Source organism: Onychostoma macrolepis, chromosome 08 (assembly GCF_012432095.1).
Source record: "Onychostoma macrolepis isolate SWU-2019 chromosome 08, ASM1243209v1, whole genome shotgun sequence".
Taxonomy (NCBI): domain Eukaryota; kingdom Metazoa; phylum Chordata; class Actinopteri; order Cypriniformes; family Cyprinidae; genus Onychostoma; species Onychostoma macrolepis.
In genome coordinates, this window is record NC_081162.1 from 15,983,759 (window position 1) to 15,999,047 (window position 15,289).

The 15,289-nt window shown below is 37.5% G+C and overlaps 1 protein-coding gene across 3 annotated transcripts in view; it reads right to left on the reverse strand.

Moving 5' to 3' along the window:
• The window catches only part of cpne5a (copine Va), a 73,004-nt gene extending 58,117 nt beyond the window's left edge, over positions 1-14,887 (reverse strand). For 2 of the 3 annotated variants that reach the window (XM_058785719.1, XM_058785718.1), the window contains exon 1: positions 10,665-11,066. In XM_058785719.1, the coding sequence (XP_058641702.1) occupies positions 10,665-10,774 (110 nt within the window). In that variant the 5' untranslated portion in view covers positions 10,775-11,066. Of the gene's footprint in view, positions 1-10,664; positions 11,067-14,673; positions 14,693-14,807 lie in introns of those variants that run through there. The other variant, XM_058785720.1, reaches the window with a different exon arrangement.
• Positions 14,888-15,289: the final 402 nt, after the last annotated feature.

The following is a 15,289-nucleotide window of genomic DNA, read 5'->3' on the forward strand; positions in this document are numbered from 1 at the left end:
ATCAAAAAAACCTTTGATTTGATTCGACAGGCTTGAAAAATATCTAATTTCTGTCACAATATCAATGTCAGAGCAGCTGGCTTTTAATTAAATTTTATGTGTGGCTCTGGAATCTGGACTGTATAATGGCTGTTTGAAAATGCAGAAACTGTGTTCTCCAACACCAATGAGTGTCAGCTACACTACACATTGCTAATACGTGCTGTCGTATCAAATAGACACAGACAGAAAAAAACAGTCACTTCTGCTATTAAACATTCCTGGAATTGAAAACATTTTAAATTAGTCTCGCAATCCTTCACCAGTTTAATATAGACCCTTGAGAACCCAAAAAACAAAAAGTTCCTTTATAGGGACAGAAGCAGCCGCTTTAATGCAAGAAGCAAACATTTACTGCACCTAAGCAGTGTTTCATAAAAACAGGATAAACTCACATTAAAAATTGACTTGAAGCCATGTGATTTTTTTCTGTTCTGTCTGTATTTTAAAAAGGCATGTAATAAATTATACAGACCTTGGAAAGTTTGAAAAGCTGAAAATTTGCAGTACTAAGAGCGAATCAACAATGTTCTACGACTAGTGACCTACTGTTAAAACTGTTGAAATAAAACTGAAATAAAGGCGTCTGGAGAGCTATTACGCTATAGTCTTAAAAATGGGCTTAACTGTCTGAACGTATAGAGGCTCTGACAGATGTCTGATGTTCAAACACAGACCGTAAGTTCAAATTAACTCCTCTGGGCTTTGAGGCAGGACTACATCTTAAGAGGAATCCTAGAACACTGCAGTTTAAATGTGAGAAGTGTGTAAGAAAGGTTTAAATTTAGCCATAAAAGACAGGACATTAATCATACAGTTACACATAAATCATTAATCAATGCCTTGCTTGTCATGTCATGCTTTCTTTCGGAGGTCTACATATATACTACTAAAGAGAGTATATATATATATATATATATATATATACACACACATAATATATATGCTGTTATTGGACTTTCAAGGTATGGGCAACTGTTAAAACATTCTTCAAAACAAAAAAAGGATGAAAGAGGAGGAAAGAAAGGCAGCGTCATCTCAGAAATTAAAGTAACAATGAAAATAATTTTTTATTAGTATACCTATTAATGTGCATAATTCACATTCATGCCAAGTTCTGTCATGAAACGCTAGATGGCACAGGCAGATGGGTCGTTAATGCAAACTGTTATTCACAGCACTAAACTACTTGGCACAAGCTGACTGGATCATTGCATACACAGCCAATAAGCTTGCTGCTTTACATTACAAGAGCATTAGTGAGTTCCTCTGAAACCTCCACCTTCCCCAGCTCCACCTGTATAGACCTGCTATTATATATGCTACTTGTGCAGCAGCAGTATGTCTTACATACTCACAGCACTGTATTGGCAGTAGCAAGTTAACCAACAGCAACAATTCAGTATCAATTCCACCGAGATCAAATGCATCTTTAGGGTCTTAATGAAAAGTCTGTTACATAGTTTGGTTAAAATTTCTCATTGGTAGTGTAAAAAACACCTTTTTACCCTGTCAAAAACAGCTCTTGTCAGTGCAAGCGGTATTGTGTCATTCTCCTTTAAATGTTAATGAGCTCTGCTGACTCCGCCCCTCTCTTCTAAGCCGCTCTCTGAGGGACTGTTTACTTTAGTCGCATTCATTGTGAAAATTGCTAATTAGCACATTATTAGGAAAGGCCATTTGCAAAGATTCATTAAAAAAACCTTGTACTCACTTTTTCTGGAAGTGAAGCTGGATCACGAATGATTCGCGCGAACATAGATGCATTTAGGTAGATGGAGGGCGCTTTCCCTTTCATAATCAAACCTAATCCTCTTCAGCCGCTCAGATGACGGGAGTAAATGACTACTGCTATGTTCATTATTACATCCAACAACAAAACACCTCAATCGTTTAGGAGTCATTCTTGTCTACATCTGCTCCGGCGGTGAAACAACTGATGACAGCTCTCTCAGGGCGGGTCTGAGGTAAGACACCAGTGCAGTCTGTGCTGAAACACTGCTGTCAATCAAACTATCGTGGGAGGTGCCTCTGTCCGTGTGACGTCACACGGACAGATGGCTCGATTTGAGAAAGGGGTAAAGATTTAACGAGATTACAAAAAAAACACTGGGTGGATTTTTATCATTATAGGGTGGTTGTGTACACACACTGCCAACACACATTTCAGTTCAAACAACTTGTAAAAGTGCATGTAGCATTATATGACCCCTTTAATAACTGTTCTTTTTTCAGTGAGGAGGTATTTTTAGTTAGGCCTGTAGTATTTTTTAACAGTACAATGAACTAGTACAGTGTAAATGATCTCTTGTAAAAGATCATTTGATTGAGTTCCTCGCGATTTGGCCCTCTTCTGTGTTTATCTCTGATCAATAAACATTCATTGTAAACACTCTCCTGAATGCTTGCACTGGATCATAGTGTTCTTTGCTGATGTTTGTGATGCTATAACACTTTGGTGATATTAGCACCACAGATCAGTTCTTTCTCTTTGCTAAGGAAGTGGTCTGACACTATTGGACTTGTGATCCAATCCCCTTCTCACCCACGCTCTCCCAGAACCCAGTGGCACTGTAATTGGCACCCTCATGCGGGAGAAGCTATTTCAGCCGGAGGGATCAAAATAGATTCTAAACTCCTCAGCCATCCAATGAATCCTTATTGGTTCAAAGAAGCAGAAAAAAAGTAATTCAAGTTGCTATCTGGTTAAGAGGGGCAAAGAGAAATTTCAGAGTGCATCTCAGCCCAAAGTCACAGACCTGGAGGTGGAGGAGAGGAAAGGATCATGTCGCTCATCATGTCGTCTGGAATGAAAACTCTTGTAGTCTGGCCACCCTGACAGGGGTATTACCACCGTGACAGACTCTCAGGTCAATGGAGAGTCCTTATCATCATGGCTATTTGATGAACTCTGAACAAAGCCAAGAGCAGGACCGAGTATGAAAAACACCAGGCAAAACATTTCCCATGAGTCAAAACAAAAGATGGCCAGCAGGGTGTAATTTACCGTCCTAGGGCTCCATCTAACTGTCACCTAAAGGCACACTGGGCACTGGCAACCAAACAGAACATTATTACAATGACTCTCAAAGGTCCTGTGCCACTTCTAAGACCTAGGAAGTCCTGTTATAGTGTTTCATTAAATGCAATATGACCTACAATCCCTCTGTCTTCTCCTAAAGGAGTAATTATAGAAGAACAGGAGTGTCAGCATTTTTCCAGCTCGTCAACAACAATGAAACAGTGTAATTAAATCCTGGCAAACGCTGTTCATAAACCAGGCATAAATCTCGACAAAAGACCTTTAGTGAAGTCACAATCCACAGGGCCAACGATCTCGTTTTGCATGTCTCTCGCTCAATAGCTTGTAAATGCAACTAATGTGACGGTTAATCACTGTTAAACAGCAAATCCTGATCTATGTTGCTCATTTAAGTTGAGTTACCTCTTTATAGGATAGATATGTTGAGTACTTGATTACAGAGGTCAGTACAAATAATAAAACACAGGTTCAGTGGGTCAGTTATTAATGAAGTGTCATATTGCACAATAAAATGAAAATTGCTTTAAAAAAAAAAACTAATTAAAAAAAACGCTAAAGTGTTGGTAATGGTGTGATTAAGTAATTAGAGTCACAAGACATTAGTTATCAGCCTACACCACTTGTAAGAACTATATGACTCAGTTTAACCGACGGTAACACTGAATAACCAACAGCTCTGACGCAATATTAATGCATATTTATGCACTGGGGTCAATAAAATTTTTTTCAAGAATTTAATACTTTTATTCAGCAAGGATGCATTAAATTGATCAAAACTGAAAGTAATTACATAATAATGTTACAAAAGATTTTCAAAAATACATTTTATTTGAAGTTTGCATTAATTAAAGAACACTGAAAAGATGCATCACAGTCTCCACAAAAAATATTAAGCAGCACAACTGTTTTCGACACTGATGATAAGAAGAAATTTCTCAATTATCATGTGACACTGAGTACTGGAGTAATGGCTGCTGAAAATTCAGCTGTTTAAACTGTTATTTTAAATTGTAATAATATTTCACAATATTACTGGTTTTACTGTATTTTGAACAAAAAATAAAGCTTTGGTGAGACACTTTTAAATACATTAGAAAAAAATCTTAACCACAAACTTTTGCACGAAAGTGTACTGTACACTGTAAAAAGTGATAAGTTGACTTAACTTAAAAATATTGAGGAAACCCGTTGCCTTTAAATTTTTAAGTAAATGATCATTTAAAAAATAAGTGAAGTGAATTGTCAAGTCCACTTAACTTTTTTTTATTATTATTTACTTAATAATTTTAAGGCAACGGGTTTCCTAAATTTTTTTAAGTTAAGTCAACTTATCACTTTTTACAGTGTATATAAAGTATAAGGTCCGACTATATTGTGCATCCCTAAAAACATGTGATGCACAATATAAAGTTATGTGAGAGTAAATTAATGTGATAACAGAGCACAGTGTTGTTTCGTATGTAAATAATGTTATTTTTTACACAAAGAGGTAGAGGAATGCAAAATTATAATTAACACAAAAAAATGTTATCAGATAATATTTACTGAAAAACTTATTAAGAAATGGATCAGAGTAAACCCAGGTCAAAAAGGAAAATCTTTTTTAAAAAGTGATGCAAGTCACGCAGGGAAAAAGCCAAAAACTGACCTTCCCGCCATCTCTGTTTGCTACACTAAATAGTGTTTGCTCTGGTGGTCCACCATGTTAGTGCCTTCATGAAGATGTCAGCATTTTGGAGCAAGTAATTATATTTTGATTAAAGAAAACAAAAAACCATGTTGCTTTTAAGCAATGTTACACACCCACCCAACCAACCAACAACAATATTACAATAACAACCAAGAACAAATTGGTGATGATACATTTTTTTTTTTTAAACTAGGCTACTAGTAGTGATGTGTAAGCATCAATGCTGATATTAAGCACATCACAATGAGTTTGACCATAGGCGTTAAAAACTGTGATGCAATCAATGTGTTTTCATTTGAACAAAGGGTCAGCTGCACTCGACTGAATAAGCCCAACAATGATCAGAGTTGAACTGCAAGTGTAGACAAGCCTCTTGTTATTCCCAGTATCTTTGTCACATCACACAACGCTCCCGAACAGCACACAAGAGAATTCTGGGTTTGTGAGACAGCCGTTTTGAGCTCTTTGATTCGATTCTATCCTCTGTCAAAACACAGGCATACCCACACTCGCTCTACTAACACATTTATACGCATACTAAATCAGCCAGCTCAATTAACAACTGGCCAAGCTCTCACCCAGCCCATCCATCCGTTCAGCAGCTGTTTTTTTTTTCCTCAACCATCTGTTAGACTATTCACCATATTAAGCGCTTCCCTCAGTGACACGCAGAGGTCAGACACTCAGTCCCTCCCCCTAAAAACTGTTATCTACCAACCTATGATTTAATTTTAATCACATATTGGCCATATCACAGACTTGTTAATTCCTAAAGGTTCAAAATTACTGCCGCAGTGTAATATCGGTCGGTTCTTCCAGATGTCAATTATGCCAATCAAATCTACAGACAAAAATCACTGCAAAAACAGGACAAAAAGATGTGAATAGAGACTGGATGAAAACAATGCATAAACTAGGACACACACACACACACACACACACAACCACTTCTGCAGTAGATTACAGTGTGAATACATAATGACTGTAAATCTCTGAGCCTCATTTGGCCTCTCACATCTTTTGGCATTGAATCTGCATCTTTATTACACGCTGAAGACTTCACCATCCATCTTTCTACTTTTCTCTTTCTCTCAGTCTCACTTTGGATACTTCCTTCATCACCAGTTAAAGTTCAAGTAGCATCTGCAAAATCAGCCCTGATTGTTTTTCATTTTGTATTTAGAGAGATTGTTCACCCAAAAATGAATATTTGATGAAGGTTTACTCACCTTCAGGTTATCCAAGATGCAGCTGAGTTTGCTTCTCTGTCAGAACTGATTTGGAAAAATTTAGCAGTACATCACTTGAACTGATCATCACGAATTGATCCTCTGCAGTGAATGGGTGCCATCAGAATGAGAGTTCAAACAGCTGATAAAAACATCACAATAACCCACAAGTAATCCACACAACTCCAGTCCATAAAACAATGTGTTGTGAAGCTAATACTGTTTGTAATATATAAATTCATTAATAAGACGTTTTAACTTCAAAAAATTGCTTCCAGCTAAAATACAGAAGTCCATATATCCATAATATTGTTTTCTCCAGTGAAAAAGTCATCTTGTCTAAATCAGAGGTGAAATATGCACAGGTCAAGCACTATTTATAAGAGAAAACAGTCCAAAACAGTTATAAACAAATATTTTGGTGGATTTTGATGTGAGAGAACAACAGAGGATGGACTTTTTCATTGGAGGAAGCATTATTATGGATTATGGACTCTATTTTGCCTAGAAGCGACAGTTTACGGTTAAAATGCCTTCATGATGGATATGTTTCTCACAAACATGCAGCTTTTCACTTCACAAGATGTTAACTGATGGACTGGAGTTGTGTGGATTACATGTGGATTATTGTGATGCTTTTTCAGCTGTCTGGACTCTAATTCTGATGGCACCCATTCACTGCAGAGGATCCTTTGGTGGTCAAGTAATGTAATGCTACATTTCTCCAAATCTGTTCAGATGAAGAAACAAACTCATCTAAGTACACCTTTGGTCAGTATATTTTCATTTTGGGGAGAACTACACCTTTAACTCTTGGAAGGAAGACATGTTGGAAGCAGGACACTAAGGAATATGTAAACATCTGTTCTACTATTCACAGCTCTGGGACTAAAGGTGCTCCATTTTTCAAGCATATATAATCAGATGAGGAAATCCAGCAATAAAAGACACTGGAGCTGAATGAATAGCAAAAGAACAATAACGGCTTACAATACACCACGGCTCCATTTGGAATCAAGTCACATGCTGAGAATGGAGCTGAACCCCAGCCGTAAATCATCTCCTGGTTTGCAAATGCCCACCAGAAAGAGCCCTTCTCAGCAGAGCAGAGCCTAGAGAGTCTAGCAGCAGAGGGGTGCAGAGTGAATGTAGATGTATTCCATGATCTGGTTCCTCACCTGCAAGGTCAACTAAGAGGAGGACGTGGATCGGCAGTGAAACTGAAGCTTGCCAACAACTGCAACTTTATTCCTTCACTTTTACAACACAGCGAGCTAATCATGGAGGATAGTAACAGCAGGGACACATGTTTTTTGGCAAGGACACCCTTGCTAAAACCATATTTCCGAGCAGCAAGCAGCTTTGTTGATGTCCAGTCCAGTATATTTAGGATTAAATGGTTTTAGGTGAAGAAACATATGTGCTTTTAAAGAGCCATTTCAAGCATATTTAATAGCGCAACGCAGCAGTATCCAAAAAGGTTTTGCTAGTTAAAATGCATATTTGTTATTTGAAGCATTATCAGAATTCCGCAAAGCTGATAGGAGAAAGGGTGAATACAAATCCAACATAAACAAAGTATGTGGTGATTTTTAGCATTACCCCTTTAGTTTCAAAAGTAAAAAGCAGTAACTACACATTGTGTGTGTGTATGTTCACATTTGAGTTATGAGCAAAATGATCTGTTCTGACAGATGTGTTCAGTTCATGAATGATCAGATTCAGAGAAAATGAAGTGTAAAATTGATTTCAAATCAATGAAAATTCAATCAAAAATCTCTGAAAAGCATTCTCAGTTCCTGCAAACCTTTAAACAGTAGTGTATAACAAAAAATATCTTTCTAATGCTTAAGACCCACTAAGTATATCCAAAAGCTTTTTCTCTGCCATTTGACTAGTAAAACACAAACCAATCAAAACCCAATTAGTGCCAGACAACTGGATCAATCGTATATCTCCCACCCACAGGACAGTGTTTGTTTGTGATAAGGTTTATCACAAAGCCTCTGGTATGTCAGACCCAACTTTCTGCTCTCCAATAACATCAGCAGGTTATGAGGGAATCTGGAGGGGGAAGTGAAGCAATTCAATTCCATGTCTGCCACAATCCCCTGATAATCAGCCCAAACTAAATCAATTACAGAGAACAAACGCAGGTGATGATTTCCAGCACCACCACACCGAGTCTCATCACAGACCTGAGAGAATGTTCTGCGGTGACAGATGCGGCCATAACGGTTCAGGGCCAATAGATTTATTTATTCATTGACTCAATAACAAGAGCAACGAGCTGGCAAAAATCTAATTCAATTAAAAATAACAATAAAAGCAGTATTTTATTTTATTTTTTATCTATAATTTGACCATATATTTGATAACACTAATGAGGTTTTTTATCTGTGATGTAGAAGCGGGAAGAGTAAAAAATAAAAATCCAATAAAGCAAAGCTAATGGAATTTCACAATTAGAATTACGAACCAATCCTAATAAGATCAAACAAGAATCTTCTAAAAATTCTCTTAGAATCAAATGAGATCCTACTAAACAAACTCATATTCCTATTTTAAGTTTAATCTCCAGATTTTTTTTTTTTTTTTGGTCCATTAGAATCTTATTTGAACCAATTACCTATATAGATATATGACAGAAATCCCTTTATAATGGATAATGAACCCATTAGCATTCCCTTGGGACTTTTTTTTTTTACAAGGAACATAAAAGAGAAAGTATGAAGAAACGGGTAGAAAAAGAAAATGCAAAAATATGCTCTTATACGTCCATGATACTTGTCAAATATATGTCATGTCAAGTTCAAATTAAAATGCAATTTCTGACTAAAGACTGCAGAGTTTTTGTATAACTGGCACTATTGCTTGTATTTTGATATAATCATTTAGTTGCAAATGTATTTCATTTTTAAAAAGCAATTTATATCTAGTTCATTAAAAACAGTTGAGATCACTTTTAGCTAATGTGATGAAGTCTTGGTCTTTAACAGAGAAATTTATTCAGCTAACAATCAGACCAAATTACACCCAAGATCAGTATTCTTTCTTTCTTTATGTAGACAGCAGGCAATATTAACTTGCAGCTGAGAAGTTGGCGAGCTTATGGTTATTAGCTACTTGCACAGAAAATTGCTCTCATTAAATAAATGGTCTGACTGTCAAGTTGGGAAATTCAGTAAAATCATTTTGTCTAAATTGGACTGGAGCGTGTATAATTGACTATAAGCGACTATTAAAGACATAGCAGATGTTGAGTACGCCAGCCGTATCCATTACTCCTCAAGATGATTGAAAGCCCAAACCAATAGCCCACCTATCAGTCTGAGCAACGAACCGGCTGTGGTCTTGGCTGCGGAGCCCCATGACTGAAATTCATTTTCACCACATCTCAGAACCTGTTTTTCCAGTAGCAGCGTTTTAGTGATTCATTCTTAATAAGAGCAACGTTGTCTGCCCTGAAAGCTACGATGATGATATAAGCATCCGTCAAAAACTTCACCCAAGAATTATGTTGCAAGCAACATAAAAAACCCTCTCTGCTATTTTGTACTGTAGTGAAGGCTGTATGCATTGATGTGAGGATATCTGGGTGGGGTTTTTATGCTGCCTCTCATGAATATTCACTGTTTGCTTCAGTAATACAGTGCTATGATTTGGCAACTAGTAATATCACATTTTACAAGCTAGTCATGAAATTGAAGATGGATTTCCTCTAACAAGCAGTTCATGTAACACAACTAAATACCCAAACATAACATTTATTATTGATGGAAAGCAAAGATGAGGTTTATCTTCACTGTCCTTGACGTTCAGAGCATCTGACAACTTATGGCATCTCTATATGGAAACAGCTGAGCAGCAACATCAAGTGCTTTGGGCAAGCAGCCTACATAGATGTAACTCACCGGATATATTAGATATTTACGCACATATCAATACTGTGGAGCCAGAAAGTCTGGGATCAAAATTGTTGCATGTGAACTGCTACTTCTAAAACTTTTTAAAAATTGTATAATTCATGGCAGCTCATTAACAAAAATGGTAACACTTTAAGTGACCTTGTTACAAGTTATATGTACTTACTATAATAATAATAATAATAAATTATGCATAATTACATGCAAGTAAACCTAAATCAAACCCTAATCCTAGCCCAAACCATATAGGAGGTACATGTGGTTAATTAATATTAGTCAGTATTTAAATGTATAATTACACTGTAATAAGGACCTTAAAATAACGTGCTACCCCAAAAATGTATTCCACTAGGTTATAAAGCTGAAAATAAAGCCTGATCCCGAAGCAGAACATTTTATGCTTCTTTAGACCAAAACCATCTACATACTGATGTAGATGCTCTCAGTTAACAGAACCAGTATGCTGGTCGGAAAAACCCTAGAAAGAATACAAATCTAACTTTTTTCTCCAATGAACAAAAATATTCAATTTAAGACCACACTGTTTGTTTGTTTGTTTGTTTGTTTGTTTTAAATGAGAAAAGGATTCTTTGCTGAACCTAAAAAAAAAAAAAAAAAAGAATCTATAATCAAACAAATCAAACATGATATTATGTGGTCAACATGAACTATAAACGCCATGAAATCAAAGTGATTTCAACTTGAGTGAGTCAATGTACAGTGATTCTGCCTCATACCTGCACGAGACGGTGATCTCCACTTTGGTCGCGGGAATATCCCCCGTGATAGGGTCGAACTCGCACACTGAGGCCATGTCCTCCAGTTTATCCATAACGTCGCCTTCCATGGGCGCGCGGGACAAGAGGAAGCTCTCTACTTCAAACAGTTTTGCAGTTCTGGGTCCTGCGGTGCTTACTAAAATCTCACAGCTCCAGCGAGGACCGCAGCAGGGCGACAGAGAATCAGCGTCTGTGCTGGGGCGCGCTGGAGACCGCGGATGCACTGTGATGCGCTCAAATGAAGAAACCAGCAATGTTACAAGAAAGAAAGAAAAAAAGATGACTACATAAAGGGTTTGCTTTGCTAAATGGAAAAAGTCAAGGAAGAGTACAAGTGCGCGACTCTTCTGACAGCGGTGAGATCTCTGTGTCTGCACTGTGTAGAGTGCAAAGTAAAAGAGCAGAACTCCACCCCTCGCGCATTCTTTCACATATTCGCTCGGCGCAGCATCACGCTATTGATCCACAGATACGACTCATTACTGCCATACGACTCATTACTCATTACTCATAACTGAGTTATTTCTCACGGCGGTTAACTTCTGAAATATACCCTCAAAGCCCACTGTAAAAATAACGAGAGGAATTTAACGCAGAAATGCTGCATTAAAATGGTTAACTGTCAAGTCAAAGTCACATATAGCGTTTTATAAAATACGATTTATTCACAGCAGCTTCACGTGAATAAACAGGAAAATATAAGTGTAAATGTAAAACTAGTTATGAAACTAATCCAGTTGCAGCTTTACAACAGTGTCGTTATTCAGCTCCATTCAGTGCAGTGTTGCTTCAATTCAGTTCAATGCCAATGTTGTAGCCTATATGTCATCAGTTACGAAACTCTACACAAGGAAATAGGGTCATTATTCAGCTCATGTCAGTTCAATGTTAATTCAATACAGTTAAACAACTGTACCGATGCTAGTGTCACCATCCAGCTCAATTCAGTTCAAATTTTGTTCTCATCCAATAGAAGCAGGGCAGTTAACTCGAACTATAAGTTACCTTACTGAAAATAATGTGTAGAAACAATTTGCTCAGAAATTGCATTGCAAAAAATTACATTACACTGAATTAAATGTGAAATTTTGAAGTGGAAAGGCTAAAACATTTTTTTTTTAATTTAGCCTAGCTTTGAAGAAGTATAGGCTAATACATATATTTTACAGTTCACAGGCAAAATGGTATTTTTATTGTAGTCATAAATAATTACAAAGAATGTTAAAAGTTGTTTGATTTAGCTAAAACAAACTTAATTTAATCTATTTAGGCAACAGAGGGTTTTGTTGATAAGACAACATTTCAGAGTTATTTTGTGATGCTGAAAATAAGTGGTTTGTTATCAGCAAATATTTTGAAAGGGCTAGAATAATTATAACATAAAATCCCTTTACGTCTAGTGGATGACAGGAATCTGAGTTAGAGCTGATAAAAAGCACAGCATGAGACGGCCCACCCAGAGTTCTTCATGCTGCAACTACATTTCAGCACCACAGTATTGGACAGCTCCGTCATCCCTTTCCCTGCCATGCAGAAACACTAATTGAAAATAAATCAATCAATAAATAAAAAAATTACTAGTACAGACAAATTCCCACCAAAGTTTCTTAGAATCAAAGTTAATCACTTGTCAGATTTAAATACAGCTGCTGCTGTCTACCCTGAACCCAAAGGCCCTGCTCACCCATTTCAAGGCTTTTTCCCCACACACCCAACTTCCTCCAAATCACCCAGTGGGTAATTATGGGTGTTACTAGTGGAGGGCTGAAGGTGACAGCGTGTGGCCTGCATTCTGACAGGACGGCATGCTGGAATACTATCTAGTCCCACAGTCACAGAGATCCATGCTCCAGTGGGGGGCCTGACTGACACAACAGTGTTTTTGCACTGGTTTTGAGGCGTGGTTAGAATGTGTGTGAAAAAGACAATAGAAACCCTCTCAAACTCTTGAATTACTCTGCTGCTCAGAATGCGTATTTCCTATCAATGGCATCTGTTATTGTTCCTCTTGAGTCGAGAGCGAAAATGGAGAGACACTTCATTCAGAGTCTTTCCCCTTGGTTTGGATCCAATTCCACAGAGGACTTCACAGATTGACATCCAGCCCTGCCTTTCCGTCACACACACCGAAGCATCAGACACAGACGCCTCTTTTCTCACTGCCTCCGTTAAATTCCATCTCCAAAAATCACTCGGCACAATAAAGCAGAAACCAAATGGAAAACAAGGCACCATCACTGAACTAGTCATTGCTACGTAATTTCATGGCTTCATGCATGGTGGAAACCATTAGTCAAGTGGCTTTCCTGAACATGACAACATTTATCCACAGGCCAGCCGGCCTGGACACAAAGTAATGGGAGAGTGTGTCATAGATTCGGTGCTTTCTCAAGCTGAAAACTCCTGTAGTATCTGCCTAGACATTCGTAGCAGGTTATCCCTGCCATATCGGCTCACAGACCCTCTATGCAACCCAATACATTATTTCATCCATCACTTCCTAAAGAAATAACGGTCACATATCCTTTATCTTCAACCTCGGGTCATGGGATTCAGTGTGAGGTGGGTGTTTTTAGTTAAACAGCTAGCGCAATTGTTAAATTTACTCCATTTCCAAAGCTACTTTAATGTTAATTCTGATTTGAAAAAGAAATGTTACAATTCTTTCTTACAGTTCACTATGTAAAGGAAGTAACAACTGATCTTTTATTCCATATTGTGACAGAAATCCAAGACTTTCAAAAAAGAAAAAAATGTAGGGTGGAGACTTAGTTTTATGCATCGGTTGTTCATTGGATTTTGAGATGTGGGCATTCCACTCAAAATGTGAATCTCCAAAATGATTGGAGAAGTAATGTTATGATTAAACATTACAAGATGAAACATATGCATGGATGAACATTTCACAATAAGATTAATAGCATGCATTTACAAAATAGCCTCCTGAGATTATTATGGGGGGTGGTTATCGTATACCCGGAGGTTAGCATCAACCTGGTTCCCTAGACAAAATAGCAACAGCATTTCTCCATTGGCTTTTGGATTACTGCAAAACATAACACAAAAATTATCTCTATAGTACTCCAGTGAAAATATAGTAAAAATAGCCTGACCGAGGTTAAAATCATGATTTGAGCTGATAACGACAAGTCATTGCACACTATATTCCGAACTACTAAAGCGTTTTGTTTTTAGCAGTTCATCTGTCTGTTATTTTGCCACAAGCTGATGAAAGCAGCTGTGAGAACGTGGTCTATCTACCCTGCACAGATGATTCCCTCTCTGGATTCCTTCTGGGTTTGGCCACATGTTGCTTCAGTTCAGCGAGGTGAATTCTGTCACTGCTGGCTCAACGGATACACAACGGCTTATTTGTTAGTAGTCAAATTGAACTCAGTACTCCTCAGGCAGGAGTCTGTTTACAAATGCCATTTTCCATTAGAGAAAGAAGCAAGGCATTTAGTGTTTCAGCAGAAAAAGAAGAGTATCAGACAGCTTGTTTGAAGCCACTGGTTTCTAGGTCAAAAAAGTTCTCAGAGAAACAGATTACAGTAAGCCTACAAACTGCAATGCAACTTCAGTTTGAAAGGTAAAGTAAGTGCTAAATAAAAGAGTGGTCTGTGAAAGCGTGTAGATGGCAAAGTTATAGCTTTGTAAAGATCAGTCATTGTCCACAGTGCTCTGGCTGTCACCCTGTATAGGGATCTGAAAAAAAAAAAGTTCAATATAAAAGACAGTGAGAAATCTAGTTCTCTCACAGACGACAGATATGGTGACACATGCCATAGTAACAAGTAGGTTTGGGGGTCAGGTGATTTGTTATGTGACTGGAGGGCTGTCTTTTTCTCTAATGTTCTTATGTAAAGTCATTTTTCCACAGTTATAATAACTTCCCAACTAAATAAATCTCTGAGCACAACATGGTCGACTGAGGCCTTCATTTACTTACTCTTTTATGGTTCCAAACCTGCATGACTTTCTTTCTTCTGTGGGACAAATACAGAGATTTAATAAGTATCCACTTGGATGAATTCAATGCAAAGGCAGTAACCTGCTCACTTTAGCACATAATATAGTACCAAACATGTCAGCAAAACTTACATGTGGCTCGATGATAATTTTCCATGTGTACCAGCCACAACACAAAATTAAAGCATTTTAACAGTAAAATGGTGGTGTCCAGCATCTTGCACTTCACACTCTAGTCAAGTAGATTGTGGAAATGTTCACTTGGCAGGCCTTCTGGTATTTTAATAGCAAACCTAAAATGTGCAAATGCTGAAATTTTGGAGGTGAATAATTTCTTTAATAATTCTGTGAGAATTAAAGAAGAGAAGAGAAGAACACACTAACACAGAAAAAGGTTTCTGAACTTCACCTTGCACACTCCTACCAGAAAAGGCTGTGTATTTTGCAGGTGCAATCTTTGCTGAACAGTTCTCTAAAAAAAACCTTTAAAAATGACCTTTGATAACAAAAGAACAAGCCAACGCAGTGAAAATGGAAAAGAGAGCTGTCAAAATAATATTTGGGCTCAGAGATGATTGCCCTTTGTACTTGGAAAACCAAAACAAACATTATGG